The sequence below is a fragment of the Berghia stephanieae genome, chromosome 11, assembly GCF_034508935.2.
Source record: "Berghia stephanieae isolate SIO BIC M18660-M18661 chromosome 11, UCSD_Bste_1.3, whole genome shotgun sequence".
Lineage (NCBI taxonomy): Eukaryota > Metazoa > Mollusca > Gastropoda > Nudibranchia > Aeolidiidae > Berghia > Berghia stephanieae.
In genome coordinates this window covers 42,534,668-42,552,669 of record NC_088370.1, presented here as the reverse complement: position 1 = coordinate 42,552,669, position 18,002 = coordinate 42,534,668, and the positions used below count along the sequence as shown (strand labels likewise).

General features: G+C 34.7%; 1 protein-coding gene across 1 annotated transcript; it reads right to left on the bottom strand.

The window, feature by feature from the left end:
* Nucleotides 1-4,301: 4,301 nt before the first annotated feature.
* On the bottom strand, nucleotides 4,302-5,498 carry LOC144956438 (nose resistant to fluoxetine protein 6-like). Its single transcript, XM_078886938.1, has one exon. The coding sequence runs from the start codon at nucleotides 5,496-5,498 to the stop codon at nucleotides 4,302-4,304; it is 1,197 nt and encodes a 398-aa protein (XP_078743064.1).
* Nucleotides 5,499-18,002: the final 12,504 nt, after the last annotated feature.

Here is an 18,002-nt window from a genome sequence, read left to right as displayed (position 1 = left end):
CCCCCCCCCCCTTTCTTTCCGTATACAAAGAAAGCACGACAAAACGAACAGCCATCTCTCTCTCTCTCTCTCTCTCTCTCTCTCTCTCTCTCTCTCTCTCTCTCTCGGTTTGTCTCTCTCCCCTCTTCATTCAATTCAATTCAATTCAATTCAATTCAAATATTTATTTATTGTCGGCATTTAAAAAATGTTTCATAGATAATGTCGTCAGGCTAAAAGAAGCCTTTGACCGACATAGGTTATAACACACAGTGCATAAAAATACATAGTAATACATTTTCCCTTAAAAACATTCTCTCATCAAGATTCCAATCATGACACACAAAGAAAAGTAACATAATATTATATATATATATATATATATATTATATATATATATATATATATATATATATATATATATATATATATAAACATTGACTTCTACAACGTTGTTATCGAGCGTTGCTCTCATCAGGAAGTGGAAGTGAAAGTAGATTGTTGTGTTTTTATAGATTCGTGTTTATGGAGGTTCGTAATTACATAAAAGGTGTTTGTTTCTATGTCTGCATGAGGAAGTTAGTTCGTTTCTAAAGAAAAATTCTTCATCATCACTAAACCGAACATAGCAACACTCAACAGAAGAAACGAACTAACTTCCTCATGCAGACATAGAAACAAACACCTTTTATGTAATTACGAACCTCCATAAACACGAATCTATAAAAACACGAAAACACAACAATCTACTTTCACTTCCACTTCCTGATGAGAGCAACGCTCGATAACAACGTTGTAGAAGTCAAACTATCTTAATTTCAAATGTTTATAAATAGCTCCTTTTATTCTAAAGTTGAGCACTATTATTTCATGGTTTTTGTTTTATAATTTATATATATATATATATATATATATATATATATATATATATATACATATACATATATATATATATATATATATATATATATATATATATATATATATATATATATATATATATATATATATATATCCTTTCTTTAAAAAATTATAGCCTTGTGGAGAACATTGTGTTTATTTGAGTCAATAAAAAAATTGATACGGCGCACAACTGTACTTAAAGATTTGAAAAATAGAAATGTATTTTTTACAGATCGATAAACAGATAAATTGATTTCCTTTTATAATCTAAAGTCAGTTTGAAAGTTCGTTAAGTCAAACAGATATAAAAAATTACCGAAGACACTAACACACTCATGGCCACACCCTCAACTCTATCTGTCCAGTAGAGTCCTTACTTCCGTTGTGTTGATTTAGCGGTGATCAGTGTTGTTATGTAGTAGTAGTGTGTTCTCATTGCGAGTATGTTTATGTGTGTGTGTGTGTGGGGGGGGGGTGTATATTTGTGTGTGTGTATGTGTGTTTTGGAATGTGGTTGCGCGGAAGAAAAAAAAGGAGGGGGGTGTCCATCAAGTAGAGAACTTCCTGAGCAAAGGGGGGGGGGGGGGGTTTGCTAGGAACTGTCAGATTGGCATTTTTCAGCAAATCGTCGCATTCATAGTGATAAAATTCACTTGATCACATAACGGTATTCGGATTTACAGAAATTTTAAACAAGTTTCACCGATTAACAACATCAACTAATATTACTGCTGATATTACTGTCGTTTTTATGCCATCGATGTGATAATTATTGCCCTGGGAAATATTTAGTTAAACGTTTCGGCAAACTGTCAATTGGTTATGTCTAGCTTCTAGTCCGAACAAACCAAAAGTAAACAGATTCGGGGACTTGATATTTATCGCGTCCGCTTCAGATTTTCATTTGATCTCACATAAGTTAAGTAAAGGGGAGACATTCCAAACGCTCCTACATCCCCAGTATTCATTATATTTGTATTTTCACCGTTGATCTTTTGTCAAGCGTTTATTTATTCAATTTGTCATCATATAAAAGCGTTTTAAAAACTCTAGAACAAACCTTGCCAGATTTGTGAAAGTTTAAAATTTCCTAATTTGACCATTGTCTTGATTCTCGCCATTTTAATTTGTGAAGTATTGAAGGTAGTGCAAAGCTCTCCCAAGTAATGCGTGGTAAAGACTTGCGACCTATTGATATTGATATCTACTGACTGATAAACTAAAATCATGCCGAATAAAGCATGGCAGCGACGACAAGCACATCAATTAAAATGTGCATCTAATCGTAATAAAGCTAATCAAGAAAATGATTCTGGCAATACCGAATGAAAATAGTTCTTTCCCGGCGAAATTGGGGGCTTTTTACTATATATATATATATTATATATATATATATATATATATATATATATATATATATATGTACGGTTAGATTAATTACAAATATTACATTTGCATGGCTGGCCATTCCATGAGAGGATATGATTTTTGAAAACATTAAAATTTGAAATTTTCCTGATGTGCTCGGAAAGTTCATTCCAAAGCACAGCAGCAGAATATCTGAAAGATATTTTGCCATAAGACGTCGTTCTGACCCATGGAATATCAAGGAGGTTTCGAATATCTAAAATTGTACCTGTTATTTTTCAAAGTGACCATATTAGATAGACAAGGAGGAGCAATTTTGTATAAAATTTTAAACGTTTCCAAAGCAATTGTTCTCATTCGTCTTATTTGTAGGGAGGGTACTTTGGCCTTTGAAAGTAATTGGTGGTAGGATTTTTTGTCATCTTCATAAATAAAACGCAGTGTTCTTTCTTGTATCTTTTCAAGTTTATCACAATTAGTTTTAGAACAGAAATGCCAAGCTAGTGGACAGAAATTGAAATTTGACAATACAAAAGAGTGGAATATTGTTAACTTGTTCAATTTTGAAAGGTATTTTCCAAGCCTTTTTAAGACATTTAATTGCTGAGAAGCTTTACGGCAGATGGTTTTAATGTGTAAATCAAATTTTAGTTGGTAGTCTATGTCGATCCCTAGTAATTTTACAACTACTTCACATGTAGTACTTGCAGTTCCAATATTGAACGTGGGTTTCTTTGTGTGTGTTTTTGTACCTACTGCAATTGCCTGGAATTTGTCCGGGTTTGCTTGCATACAGTTTATTTCGAACCATTTGATAAGGATTTCACTTTCAATTTCAATAGTTTTTAAAAGCATATCGAAATTTGAATGAGCATATGACAGGGTATTATCGTCTGCATAATTATATAATTTTCCCTCTTTGATAAAGTAAAATATATCATTTATAAAAATGTTAAAAAGTAATGGTCCAAGAATTGATCCCTCACAGCATCCTCTAATTTTATTTGTTGTTTTCTTCTGCTCAAGTAATTTTCAATCAAATAAAGAGCTTTTTGTTCTAGCCCATAGGCAGCTAGTTTAGCAATAAGAATGTTGTGAGGCAAGCAGTCAAAGGCCTTCGAAAGGTCCATGAGGATTGCAGCGACATATTTGTTATTGTCTAATGCCTCTTTCCAATCTTCAATTAAACGTAAAAGTGTTGTTTGGCAACCATGGCCTTTTCGAAAAGCACACAAGTAGTCATTAAAAATGTTATCGAAATATATTGATAATTGCTGAAATATATTTTTTTCAAATACTTTGGAAACAACAGGTAGAATGCTAACAGGACGATGTTCATATTGTTAAGGTAAGGGCGCCCTGTTAAGCTTGAAAAATAACTTTTTTCTTTTTAAATTTTCATTATTATTGTGTACTGTGTTGTCTGGTGAGGTGGCTGGAATGCATGTTAGTGTGTGAGTGTGAGCGACTGGTCGTCCAACTGATCAAAATTTAAGAAACGGAGAGCGCAGTTTGGCGGACTGTACTCCCCCTCTGCGATAGTCACCCACTTTGTGACAAGTAGTATTAGTAGAGGTAGTAGTAGTGGTAGTGGTAGTGGTAGTGGTAGTAGAAGAATTAACAGTAGTAGTAATAGTAGTAGTAATAGTATTAGTAGTAGTAGTAGTAGTAGTAGTAGTAGTAGTAGTAGTAGTAGTAGTAGTAGTAGTAGTAGTAGTAGTAGTAGTGGTAGTAGAGTAGTAGTAGTAGTAGTAGTAGTAGTAGTAGTATAGTAGTAGTAGTAGTAGTAGAGTAGTAGTATAGTAGTAGTAGTAGTAGTAGTAGTAGTAGTTAGTAGTAGTAGTAGTAGTAGTAGTAGTAGTAGTAGTAGTAGTAGTAGTAGTAGTAGTAGTAGTAGAGTATGTAGAGGGTAGTAGTGGTAGTAGTAGTTATTGTTGTTGTTCTTGTTGTAATAGTAGATTTAGTAGAAGTAGTGGTATTAGTGGAAGGTTGGTGAAGCAATTAAAGTAACAATAATTTTATCCAATTCCCATACAGGAATTAGCATTTCTTTATTTGTCTTCGTTCTTTCTAGAAAATACTTTTTCTAGTCTTAGAAAAGGACTTTCGAAGAGGAGTATAAAGACAAAAGCCACAATGTTTGATAAAACCAGAAGACCCACAAAGTTAACAATCATTGTTGTGTCGTTCATATAAAAAGTCTGGCCAATGTTCTGTAAGAATATCCATATAATGTACGGGTGAACTAAATAGGTAAGATAGGTTAAACGGCTCAAGACTGTAAATGGTTTCCATGACAGGAAAGCGTTGACTGGTTCTCCATAGCCACAGTCACAAGCAATCACGATCCAGCAGATAACTACACCCCAAACACTTCGTGCTACAGAATTGTAAAGAGCTCGTATCTCAGTGCTGCTTTTTCGTTTACCAGATGAGTCGCCATATACACCATATATAATAGCTAAACCTGTCAGTGTCGATAATACCCAGCCAAGAACGACTATCCATCTTCTTAGTTTCAGAGAATTATGTCTGATTTTACTTAGAAGAAACCCAGCTAAAATACCAATGACGTACGGACCAATTCGATTCCAGGGTTTTGTATAGTAATCATTCAAATAATTATCCAAGTCTTTGTTTGTGATGTCTTTTGCAATAAGGAGATTAACCCAGTCATTCGTAGATGATAGCACACCTGTAATTATCCAAGATCCAAGAAGAAACGCACTACAACACATGAGACCAACAAAAGGACTGACAAAGAGAGGTATTATCATCAAAGGTCCTAAGACATAAAATTGCATATCACTAGCCATATACCAAGAATGCAACATACAAGTGTCGGAAATACGATACATATTCTTTATGTCTAGCAGATTTTGCCACCATTTATCCTCACAATCATCATGGTCAAATGATTGCCTGTTAGCCCGCATAATCACAAAGTACTGAACAATTCCCTGTGAGATTATAAGAACAGCCAAATATGGCGGGGTCAACCTCCAAAATCGATGAAAGAAGTATTTAACCCAATTTACTTTCCAGCTACTTTTGCTTTCCAATTGCTTAAGAACCAAATATGAATTCAAAAGTCCACTTACAGCAAAGAATGTATCTACAGCAAAAAATGCATTCACTCCGAAGTCAAAGCTCAACCTGTCCAGAAACTTTGGGACAACAATCGCTGTATTCTTTGAATAAGGTATTGCAGACATAATATAGACATGGCCTAGAATGACCCAAGCCATGCTCAAATAGCGGATTCCGTTTAGAGATGCAAATGAGCCATGACCTTTTGATGTGGAAAGTAACCTCTATCCGTTGCTGTAAGCAGAAAAAGCAATCAGGATGTTCGTATGTATGAGCGTAATATCATGTACATTTTCCACTGAGTTTTGCGATGGTGTGATTGTGTTGTAATTTTTAGATTTTGTATTGCTATCTAATGTAGAAGATTTGTGGGAATTAGAACTGTTATTTAGATTACCGAACCCGTTTTGTGATGGATCATTCAAGTTTTGTAAATAAATTAGGTCATATGCAGTTCCTAGAATCACCAAGCTTCCAACAATTGATATAAGAATAATGGCTAAAATTGTAAATGTCGTAACTTTAGTTTTATTATCTCTGCATTCCACAGACATTAAAGTCATATTGCTCTTTTCCCCGTATTTTTAAAGAATTAGAGAAGAACGTGTGGTCAGTTCCGAAGTAGAACACGAATCTGGAGCACACACTCCAATCGTTAGTAGAGCTTGAGGATTGTAGACTAACGAAAACGTGAAGACACAGTATTGCCCTCTGAATCCAGAGTTATTCTTGGGTTTTCGATTACGTGAATTAACTCGCTGTGGAGGAGCTGAAGCGCCTTCATATTGTTCCAAATTTCCCACAAAAGTCAACCTTCCGAGGGATACTGACGGGCCGGGCTTTCCTGCTGCATCAATGAAAGGAACTGTCCACTTCCTCTTTGTGAGAGCGCAGTCAACTGATCTAGCCGTGTAGTTTACACACTGTGATGGATTTGGAATTTCATCATAAGAATCTTTGAGATATGATCTTAGCCAGTACACGGCGTTGGATGTCAGAGATAAAACGGCTTCAAGTTTCTCGACATCAACGGAAGAGTTGTATCTGAAGTTCCTAAATTTTGGTTGATCATTTCTCCTCCAGGGAAGGAATCGGTATTCACTTTTGCCAACCCAGAGCTTGGAGTAAATCCTTCAGAATTAATTTCGTTTGCATCTTCGATTACATAGTCATCAAAATCGTCTCCTGCCAAGTTTTCAAATATCCGGTCACTGTCAATTGTAGGGGAATACTTCTCCACATTCGTTTCTTGAGACCAAGCACTACGAAAATTCACAGACAAAGCTAAGAATCCCAGAAGAATAAATGTTAATTTTAACACCCTGGTTGCCATAGTGAATACGAAATATTATTATTTTTTATCCATCACTACTGAATGAATCTCAACACAATGCTTATCATTCGTATGGCGTAAGCTTATATACTTTTTTTCCTTTGACCGGGCAAGCTGTATATGCTGATTGTATATACGTATGGGCATATGCTTGGTTAAATCCAGAGTGAATCCAACGAATCAGAGTGTTTGTGTCTAGTTTTGTTTCAAATTCAATCACTGTTGACTGTGATCCACGATTGAATGGGAGTCACGGATTGAAACTAACTCTTCCATCGACGTCATTTGACCAAGATATAATTGAGTACTTCGTTATTAGTAGCAACGAATATCATAAGAAAAGTAATGCAACAAAACAAAAAAAAAAACAAAAAAAAAACAAAAACAAAAACAAAACAAAAACAAAACAAAACAAACAAACGAAAAACAAAAACAAACAAACAAAATAAACTAGTCCTTCAGAGGCATTATGCCCATGGCGATGATTTTAAGAATTTTTGCCATTTTAGCAAACATCAATTATGCCACTCTGAACATTCTATTCATCATAACTCGATTCATCACGTAAGAAATCTTTGTAGCACACTCACATATTAACAGATATGTAACTGGATGTGCATAGAATTTCTCAGGCATAGCAACAAGTGTTTTTAAGAATTACGAAGAGTAAAGCCACAATAATTTGCGTAACCTTTTCGCTAATATCGATATTTTTGGGTGGTGTTACAAGATATTTAATTCTTCAAAAAGCGCTCATTCAATTTTTTGATATTTTTCAATTCAATCAATAAAGAATAGTTGTAATGATATTAAACATTTGAAAACAACATTTTATAACTTCCTATAATAGAAATAAATAAATTCACAAGGGCGCGTTTGTTCGGTTTTATGCGGGTTTTTTTTGTGCCAACCTAATATATATATATATATATATATATATATATATATATATATATATATATATACAGTGATAATATGATTCTCTGTTATTCCATCTGGCACTTCTTCATATTTCTCATCATCGAATATGTAAGGGTTCGTTGTTTTATATATATATATATTAATGTTAAAACAACATCCACATTGGTAACCAAACCATTTGTGAGTCATCGCCTCAGAAGGGACAGAGAGGAAGTCGGTAAGAGGCTATCACTAAAAGGTACTTCTAAAGTTAAACACTCCAGAAAGATGAAATTCCTGTTTTTTTTAGTTTTAGATCCTATCAAACTTCCCAAAGGAAATACATATATTTCCTTAACACTCACAATTTCTCACTATTTACTCATTTTTAGTATCTAAATCACCCCGTCCTAAGACAGTGGTTGATATTAATTAAATGGTTAGTACAAAAAAAGAATACCTAATAGACGACCGATATTACTTTTTGGGAATGGAGGAATTGCTGCATATTATAGTCTGTTGACGTTATAAAATAAAATGGGGACTCGCATTGTGCAGGGTCAATCAGTAGAACTACGCAAAATATACCATATTCATTTATTCATGTGTGTATTTGAAATGCGATGTTGTAATAATCACTGACCCTGAAACGTTTGGACTGCCTGAGGTAAACAATATCGATGACACTTTTTAATTTCCATAATATATCACTAGCATCCAATAAACTCCAACATTCTGACATAAGGAGCTTTGATGGCTTTTGATGATTGCTTTTATTGGAGTTAGCTTAATATGAAGAAGAAGAAGAAGAAGAAGAAGAAGAAGAAGAAGAAGAAGAAGAAGAAGAAGAAGAAGAAGAAGAAGAAAAAAGATAACAATTGTAATCTCGTCTAGCAGACATCATATCATGTCTCGTCGTATATATTAAGTGTTACTTTTGGCTTGGGACCCATTGTAAAGCGCTTTGGGCTCGTTAGGGGATAGTGGATATTGCGTTATATATAAATGCTTTACTTTGCTATCTTTTTAATATTTGAATGCCCCTTGTGCTATGGCGTGATGGCGTCGTCATCTTTAGACTTAATCTTGCAATCTTTAGCAGAAGATATTTAGGGTGAACAAGATTCCCTAAGTTAAAATAACTAGAATTGTGAAGTTTAACTTGATGTCTCTTAAACATATTTTATTCACTCTCCCAAATAAAACATTAAAACCTCCACACAAGCCTCATATTTTGAATGATAATATGGAAGGTCGACGATCAAACCTCTGAAGTCCCGTTTTTCACGACCGCCGGATCAAAACTCTGCAGTCTTTATACGAGCTTTGCGCACAGTGTTTTATTTAATTCCGGGCTAATTTCAAACATGGTGCTGAAAGCTCGAATGTAGACTTCATAGTTTGGATTCGCCGACCGTAAAAATCGGGACTTCAGAGATGTAATCCGCCGACTATCGATATGATGTAAAATGTAAGCGTATAGATGTCCTCGACTTAATACCGTTTTGAGGCAGTAGGCCCAATTTTGGCCTAAATCAATGTATATATATATGCAGGCCTGATATCCAAACCCACTTATAGGCCTAGTTTAATATTGATATAATGGACAAGATTTTGTGTCAATTTTTTTTTAGATTTCCATTACAATAATGAAACGATATGAAAATGGTTTATTAGACCTACACATAAGCACATCAACCAAAAACTTTTACCTGCTTTAAATCGAATCAAGTAAGATTGAAAAAAGTCTCATCTCAATCTAGAATTAAGAGGAAATGGGGCTGGATTGGCTATACCCTCAGGAAGCCTGCAAGCAACATCACCAGGCAGGCTCTGGACTTGAATCCCCAAGAGGTGGGTTTGTCGACCAAACCAAACATGGCGAAACGAAGCATTAAGACTAAGTTGAAGGCAGCCGGACAAACTTGGGCCCGGATAAAGAAGACCTCCAAAAACCGAGTCTGATGGAAGGGTGCTGTTGCGGCTCAGTGTTCCATAAGGAATCAAGAGGCTTATGTCAAGAAAGTATAATCAGTCTAGAAAATCTAAAGAACTGATAATTAAGTTTAGTGTTATTTGGGGGGGGGGGGGGGTCGTACAATGCGTAGCTGTCAACGTGCACTTATTTGCAAGTCTCATATCCTAATTCCGTATGGGCTCATTGTTGTAATGGAAATTTCAAAAAAATGATCAAAATATTGTCCGGTACAATAATGTTAAACTAGGCACATAAATAGGGTCAGATGTCAGACCTGCGTATATGTACACGTCGGTAGCTATTATTTGGGCCGTATTGAAAGTAAACTTTTTCTGGTCAAATAGGAAAATAAGTGTTGTTTTATAGGACAGCAGTAAAGGAAGAGACACTGTGGTATATTGGTAACAGGATTGTTTTACTTAACGCTTTACAGGTTGTGTTTGAGTTCCCTGTCACTTTTTTTAAAACTTTATTTTTGCTAGTTTATGGCACATGGCGCCGAGGCCGTTGATGGGTGAGATCTTTTAACCTCGAATGGTGGGAGGAGAGGTCACTTTTGCTATGTCTTCTATCCACTTTTATCTGTTTCCTCGTATCGCATGTTATTCACGTATTGTTCATTTTTTCCCTGGTCAAGGCAGGAATTCTTAGCTGAAAGGGAGAAAATTGTTATAAATCGCCTCTATTTTTATTTTTTTTAGATTTTGGCATACTTTGCTTGTGACTAGTTGAGACTTTCAGGTAATTTCAAAGCAGGCACGTTGATTGATTGCTCATAGAATTTTCTGTTCCATATATTAACCAGTTCCTTTTGTTTTCAATTTCATTTAGTGCTTTGAGCTTTTCTTCACCATCATCCTCCCTTTACTAACGTTAAAAAATAGTTTTTAAATGAATAAATAATAATAATAATAATAATAATAATAATAATAATAATAATAATAATAATAATAATAATAATAATAATAATAATAATAATAATAATAATAATAATAATAATAATAATAATAATAATAATAATAATAATAATAATAATAATAATAATAATAATAATAATAATAATAATAATAATAATAATAATAATGATAATAATGAATTTATATAGAGCTTAGTTCCTATTAAGAATTGCTCACTAGGGCTTTACATCAACACATCATGCACAAACACAGAACTGACATGGTAAAAACCACACGAAGACGATGAGAAAACCATTCAATATAATAAAATACATACTAAGAGTCCAAATTATATGCCCTATATAAAAGCTCAGTTTTTAACCATTTTCTAAAATTAAGTAAATTTTCACTTTCTTTAGTTTCAATACTGATGGAGTTCCACAATGGGTAGGGGGGGGGGGGGTATTGGTGGTCAAAGGATTTCATATGAAAGAATAACGATTTTTGGGGTTCCCTTAGAAGATATAAATTAGCAGATCTTAAATTTCAACCGAGTTTATACAGGTGTATAAGTTCTTGAATGTAAATAGAACAAGTTTATTTAAGTAATTGAAAATTTGGGTAAGTATTTTAAATTCAATTCTAAACTTTACATGTAGCCAGTGTACGTCCTCCAAAAAAAGGGGGGGGGGGGGTGAATATACTCGCGCTTTTTAAATAACGTTCCCAATCGAGCTGCTTTGTTGTGTATCTTTGGAGTTGATTGATGACATCATTATCACATTATTGTAAGAATCAAGGCGGCTAAAAATCATAGAGACAACAAGCAGTTTAGTAGTATTACTAACAAGAAGCCTTCTAATGGCACGAATAACTTTAAAAGAATGCAGGATCTTGTTACATATGTGACATGGGCAGACGCTTAATTTGGTATCAAATAAATCTCACAGGCTCCTTAGTGATGGAAATGGCACAATCAGAAAGATTCAGGTTACGCATGAAAAGGTCCAGGTGGCCACGCCTTTTGATTTGCAAAACCTCTGTTTTGTTTTCATTTAACCTGAGTTTATTGCAACACTTCCAGTCACTAATCTCAGTGATACAATTTTCTATATCGCTATAATATTGAGATTATTGTCGGTATTAATGGGAACAGTAGTTGGGTGCCGTCTGCGCAAAATGGAACTCAATATTTGGTGATGATGTCACTTAATGGTCTTCTATACAGGGTGAATAAAGAGGGTCCCAGAAATGAACCCTGTGGTACACCAAAAGAAAGAGGACAGATACTGATTGACTTTTGTCAACAGGTAAGAAGAAAAACAGTCAAGAACCCAAATCCGTATAGCGTCTTAGTCTTAAGTCTGTCAATTAAAAGATTATGGTCTATTGTATCAAAAGCAGAACTAAGGTCGAGTAGAATGATAACAACATCATCAATTTTCCGATATAAATGATTTATGATATCATTGTGAATTTTAATAAGAACAGTTTCGGTGCTATAAAAGGGCGAAAGCAGACTAAAATTTAGTATAATTTGTGTTCATTCAAAAACATGTTAAGCCTTAAAGCAAAAAAAAAAAAATCTCAATTAGTTTAGCCATGAACGTGAGCTTCAAGATTGGTCGATAATTATTTGGGTTTCTATGTCAAGGCTGGACAATCTAACAGTGTCGCCTCGAGACTCAGATAGATATCACTACAAATCTCAATGACAAAATGCCGATTACATTCGCATAACCATGGAGTTCGTCATTGGCAGGAGTCTAGCTTTGATTAAATATGCAGAACGCCGAAGAACATGAAGGTAAAGAGGAGGAGGAGGAGGAGGAGAAGGAGGTGGAGAAGGAGGAGGAGGAGGGGAGGAGGAGGAGGAGGAGGGGAGGAGGAGGAAGAGGAGGAAGAGGAGGAGGAGGAGGAGGAAGAAAAAAAAAGAAAAAGAAGAAGAAGAAGAAGAAGAAGAAGAAGAAGAAGAAGAAGAAGAAGAAGAAGAAGAAGAAGAAGAAGAAGAAGAAGAAGAAGTGTCATACAAATATAACAATAAGCATTAATTTCTCAAATTAATTATTAAAATGATTTACCAACACATTTTAATGCATTTGGTAGTAGTAAATTTGTCATGGAGCCAATACCATTAAAAAAGTCTGTATCTTTCGCTGTATCCAAATAATGGACAATATTATGCTTTGTCTATGGACAAAGTGCCAACGTTTGGATACAGTTCTAATTTTTAAATGAACATTTTCCGTCATACAGACTGATGGCAACTGGATCTCTCCAAGCTTGGAAATTTTTCTCTCTGTTGTATAACACTAGTGGTTTGTATGCCTATACCTGATCACTACAACCGTACAAAAACACTCTTCCCTATTTAAAAACAATACATATTGAGTAATTTCCTTATTTGCTCTATATTAATGCCTTTTGTGATTATCAAATTCATTTTCAGATGTTTACATTACATTTTCATTATTTAAAACGGTCATACATCATTTCAAAATCAGTGGCGTCAAGTAGCACAATTTTCAATATGAGTACATGAGTACACTAAAGTTTCCCCCTGTGTTTTTCAAATCAAACCAATTGCATGATATATTTGGTTTCTTAATACCATTACGTTTTAGAACATCATTAATTTAATCCTTTACATTCCTCGTGGGACATTATGCTTCAACAGTACATCTCCACCTTATTCTCTTCTTTGTCTTCTCCTTCTTCTTCTTCTTCATCTCTCCCCAGTATGCCATTTTTCCAATTTTCCTCTTCCAGTTTTAGAACAATATTCATTTAATCTTTTACATTCCTTGTGGAACATAGGGCTTTAACAGTACAACTCCACCTTATTCTGTTCTGAGTCTTCTTCTTCATCTCTCCTCAGGACATTCCAGCCAACTTCACATCTTCCTCACAAGATTTTCTCCACGTTTTCTTTGTCCTCCCAACCTTCCTTTTTCTCTGAGGGTTTAAGTCCACCGCTAGTCTCGTAATGTCTGTTGTTGATTTTCTGAAAGTGTGACCAATCCATTTCCATTTTTTTATTGAGATTTGTTTGCTAATTTCCTCTTGTCCAGCTTTTAACCACAAATCTTTATTACTGATTTTCTCAGGCAATCTGATACCGAGTATGTTTCGAAGACATAATCTGTGCAAGTTTGTAGTTTTTTTACAAATACTATTTGCCACTCTCCATGTTTCTGAACTATAGAAATGGACTGCTTTTACGTTATTGTTGTATATTGTGAATTTGGTTTTCTTTGATAAATTTGAAGATTTCCTTATAGGTTTGAGGGTGTTAATGCATGTCGTGCTTTTCCTTTTCTGACCTATATTGTGTCTTCATCTGTTCCTCCAGATTTTGAAACAATTCTACCCGAATATGTAAATTTGTCTACGTCCTTCAGATTGTTTCCATTTACTGAGATGAGTGTTGTGTTGTTGTTTAATCGTCTTTTCACCTCTGTATTCTTTGTGTTTAATCTTAAACCAGCCTGTGCTGCTTTCGACAATAAACAAATATCATTTGAAAAGTCAAGGTCCTCTAGTATTGACTCAGGTTTCGTTTTATTCCAGTCTTTTTATCTCCCACAGCTCTGCGCATTATACAAGCAAATAATATCATAATATCACCAAACTAATGATATACTTTTGACTGTGTTCCTCTCAGCCAAGGGCTCCAGTCAAGACCAGAGGACAATCTCATTCCAATAAAAAGGCAGAACAAAAATCAATCTGGAAAAGAGAACATATGTGGAAAGAAGACACAGCAAAGGTGACCTTATTGTTGGTCAGAAGACTATTAGAAGGAAATATGTTACAGTGAATGAGATAATCAGTCGGATTGTGAAAAGATTTGAACTGAGATATTGCAAAGTTTAGTTAGAAGATCAATTTTTATCAAAATTAGGTTTTGTCATAAATGATTGAACCAACCCTTTTGTACATCTTCGGAAATTATCAAAGCTTAATTTCTCTTCTTAAATTCTTTATAGCTAGTCAAGTTGAAAAAGTATCAAATTTGAGAAATATTGATAGCTTTCCCATACATTTGACCATAACTTCATGAAAATTCACCGGATTTACTTCAAATAAAGATTAAAATAGTTTGAAAAGCCTATTCTTTCAGAAAATGCAAATCCAACAATTTCACCTACTAATTGATTATGTCATGCACTGAGACATATGCAAATTTAACATCTGTAAACTCATCACAAAAGGATTGTATTCTAATTAGTTTTGAGAAGTATCACAACACGCAATGGCCATTGCAATAGGAAAATAAGACAATGAATATTATGCAAGAGGATGCCAAATGAAAAATGTGGCTGAATAGCATGAAGGAATGGACAGGTTTTGACTTTTAATGAGTTGAGATTGAAGGCCAATAACCGAAATGTGTTGCATATGATAGTAAAGGCCGCATTCCTCAATTTACACGCCCCCCCCCCCAATCCCAACCCACCCCCCGAAGACAATCCAGTCATAGAAATGAGTGATGAGTGAGTAAAATGAACACGACAGGCTTAGAACAAAATATTAATTTATATTAATTTATTAATGTAGATCTCAATGGACGGACAATTTATAATCATATCTTTTAAAAATAAATAAACAAATGGTAAATGGACGGATACGTAGCTCCATACGATTTAATCGAATTCAATACATCTCCATCAGTTATAAATGAATCATCCCGTTATAAAGAATGTGCTAAAGTGTCGTTTTTCTGACGTTCGTCATAAAAATACTTAAATATTAAATCATTTGGAGAACAACAGGGAAAACTCGGTTTTTAGTAGTAGTAGTAGTACTAGTAGTAGTAGTAGTAGTAGTAGTAGTAGTAGTAGTAGTAGTAGTAGTAGTAGTAGTAGTAGTAGTAGTAGTAGTAGTAGTAGTAGTAGTAGTAGTAGTAGTAGTACTACTACTACTACTACTACTACTACTAGTAGTAGTAGTAGTAGTAGTAGTAGTAGTAGTAGTAGTAGTAGTAGTAGTAGTAGTAGTAGTAGTAGTAACTTGTAGTAGTAGTAGTAGTAGTAGTAGTAGTAGTAGTAGTAGTAGTAGTAGTAGTAGTAGTAGTAGTAGTAGTAGTAGTAGTAGTAGTAGTAGTAGTAGTAGTAGTAGTAGTAGTAGTAGTATGTGTAGTAGTAGTAGTAGTAGTGTGTAGTAGTAGTAGTAGTAGTAGTAGTAGTAGTAGTAGTAGTAGTAGTAGTAGTAGTAGTAGTAGTAGTAGTAGTAGTAGTAGTAGTAGAGTAGTAGTAGTAGTAAGTAGTAGAGTAGTAGTAGTAGTAGTAGTAGTAGTAGTAGTAGTAGTAGTAGTAGTAGTAGTAGTAGTAGTAGTAGTAGTCGTCGTCGTCGCTACATCTCGAAATTTATTTCATCAACCCAGCTACGGAAGTCTTCCTTCGCCCTAAGAATTGGTTCATTCTTCTGGGTTAAGTAATAAATAGCGACCAAAACAACTAATAATTTAGCATCAAAATTGTAGTTTAACTGTAAATTACTGTTTACACTTTTTTAAACCTTTGAGAAACGATTTCTGCTATTATAAAGAACTGATGAAGTGTGCATGAAAGGTGCCAGACAAAGCAAGAAAGAAAAATACAAGAAAAAAAACCATTCAATAAAATCAGTCGACGTTGACTTGAGATCGAACCTCAGATCTTATGATTACCGGTCAGACGTGCTACCCCAGTCGAGATCGACTTATGTTTTGGGATGATTTTTTTCTTGTATTTTTCTTTCTTGCTTTGTCTGACACCTTTCACGCACACTTGGTCAGTTTTATCTTACACCAGTGCCTGCTCCATAATTTATTAATTTGATTATTTCTGCTATTCTATTGTGAGAAGATTGCAATTTAATGTTTACGTAAACGAATTATGTGCTTAGTTTTACAAAATGATTAATTATTGGAGTATTTTGGTGGCAAACTTCACAAAAACGACATTTTGGCATGACCTCATAAATCGTGTCTCAGTTAGCATCCGTGTCTCAGGGGCGATAACAAACTGAAATTTAACTATATTGATACTCTGCGCTTAGCCAAACAGCTCACAATATTCACCAGCCGGAAAAACGTATCAACACAAACTACTATATTATGTGACCTTTAAGAGTTTAAACCATGCTTAATACAGTTTAGAAGTTCTTGTATTAATGGTTGACTTAAAACCAAAACAAAGACCTGAGTGATGTTTTTATTTTTAAGGGTTTTACGGCGCTTGCAACACATTAAGGTCATTGAAATTCATCTGGTCATTGAGATTTTTTTGTTTTGTTTTTAATGGTTTTACGGCGCTTGCAACACATTTAGGTCATATCAGCGCCAATAAAAAGGAAGAAAATGGGACAGTAAAAAGTTATAGAAATACAATTAAATCAGTGAAGAGAAAGTAAGACAAAGGGTACCTGGGAACAAATAGGGATCAGATGTAGAATCCAAGAGCAAACCACCAATGTGCTTAGTTTGAGATCACCTATAAGTCTCATCCGGATACATGCACAAAATCCAACAAAGAGGAATACACTCAAATGCTTACATTATACATTAAAAATAACTAATATAATAACACATAACAGAGAGATGATTTACAAGGAAAAAAATATCATCTCCCAAAACAATAACTATGCATTTGACTGTTTCCCTCCCAGACAGGACTCCGACCAGTGCCAGGAAAAAACCAAGTAATCTCGTTCCAAGACAAAGACAGAAAGCATGTTGGAAAACAGATATAAGGGGATAGAAGACACGATCCCCACCCAGGACCTGAGTGACATCAGCTTCGTTCTATCTACAGAAGAAACGAAGTTAACCTCTTTGATATTGTGTTTTTAGCCAGCCATTTTATAAGTATTTATCACTAAATTATAATAACCCGACTATACAGGTTCAAGGATACACATAGTTGTGTGTGTAAGTAAGTTATATCCTACAGAAGTGCTACATCTCGACTAAAAGGGAACCGCTCACAATTGTACAATATAATTTCTAATATTGACAAAACCAGGATATTATATTATTGGAGAGAATATTACAAAGTAAATAAAATATCTCTGAAAAAAAAAGATAGATCGAGCTGACTGATTCCCCATCAGACAAAATTAAACTACAGGCAAGGCCAAGGCCAAACTGAATAGCCCCATTCCATTTGTAGGTGTTGAACCCGTGACCTCAAGAAGTCGCTCAAGATAAGTATAGAGTTTGAATCCACTTTTTTCTTTGGAGTGGTGGATAGCTCATAAGGTAAAGTCACGATCTCCCCGGCCAGGCGGAGTTGTCTTACCAGTAACGTCACGGGTTCGAGCCCCCGTCGCCGCCGTGAATTTTTTATTCTCTATTGCCTTCTGGCACTTTTCTACTCACTTCATTTCAAGTCAATCCAAACAAGGACACAAGACAGATGATATAAAGGGATAGCAATACTGTGCGTGGCCTATGAAGAGCAGATGTCCAAAGCTCAAAGGACAATACTATTCAACATTAAGTCTTTGTGACGACAGTAATCTACAGTCCGATTAGTCATAAAGCCGCATTGGTAAGGTCAAATGTGACCTA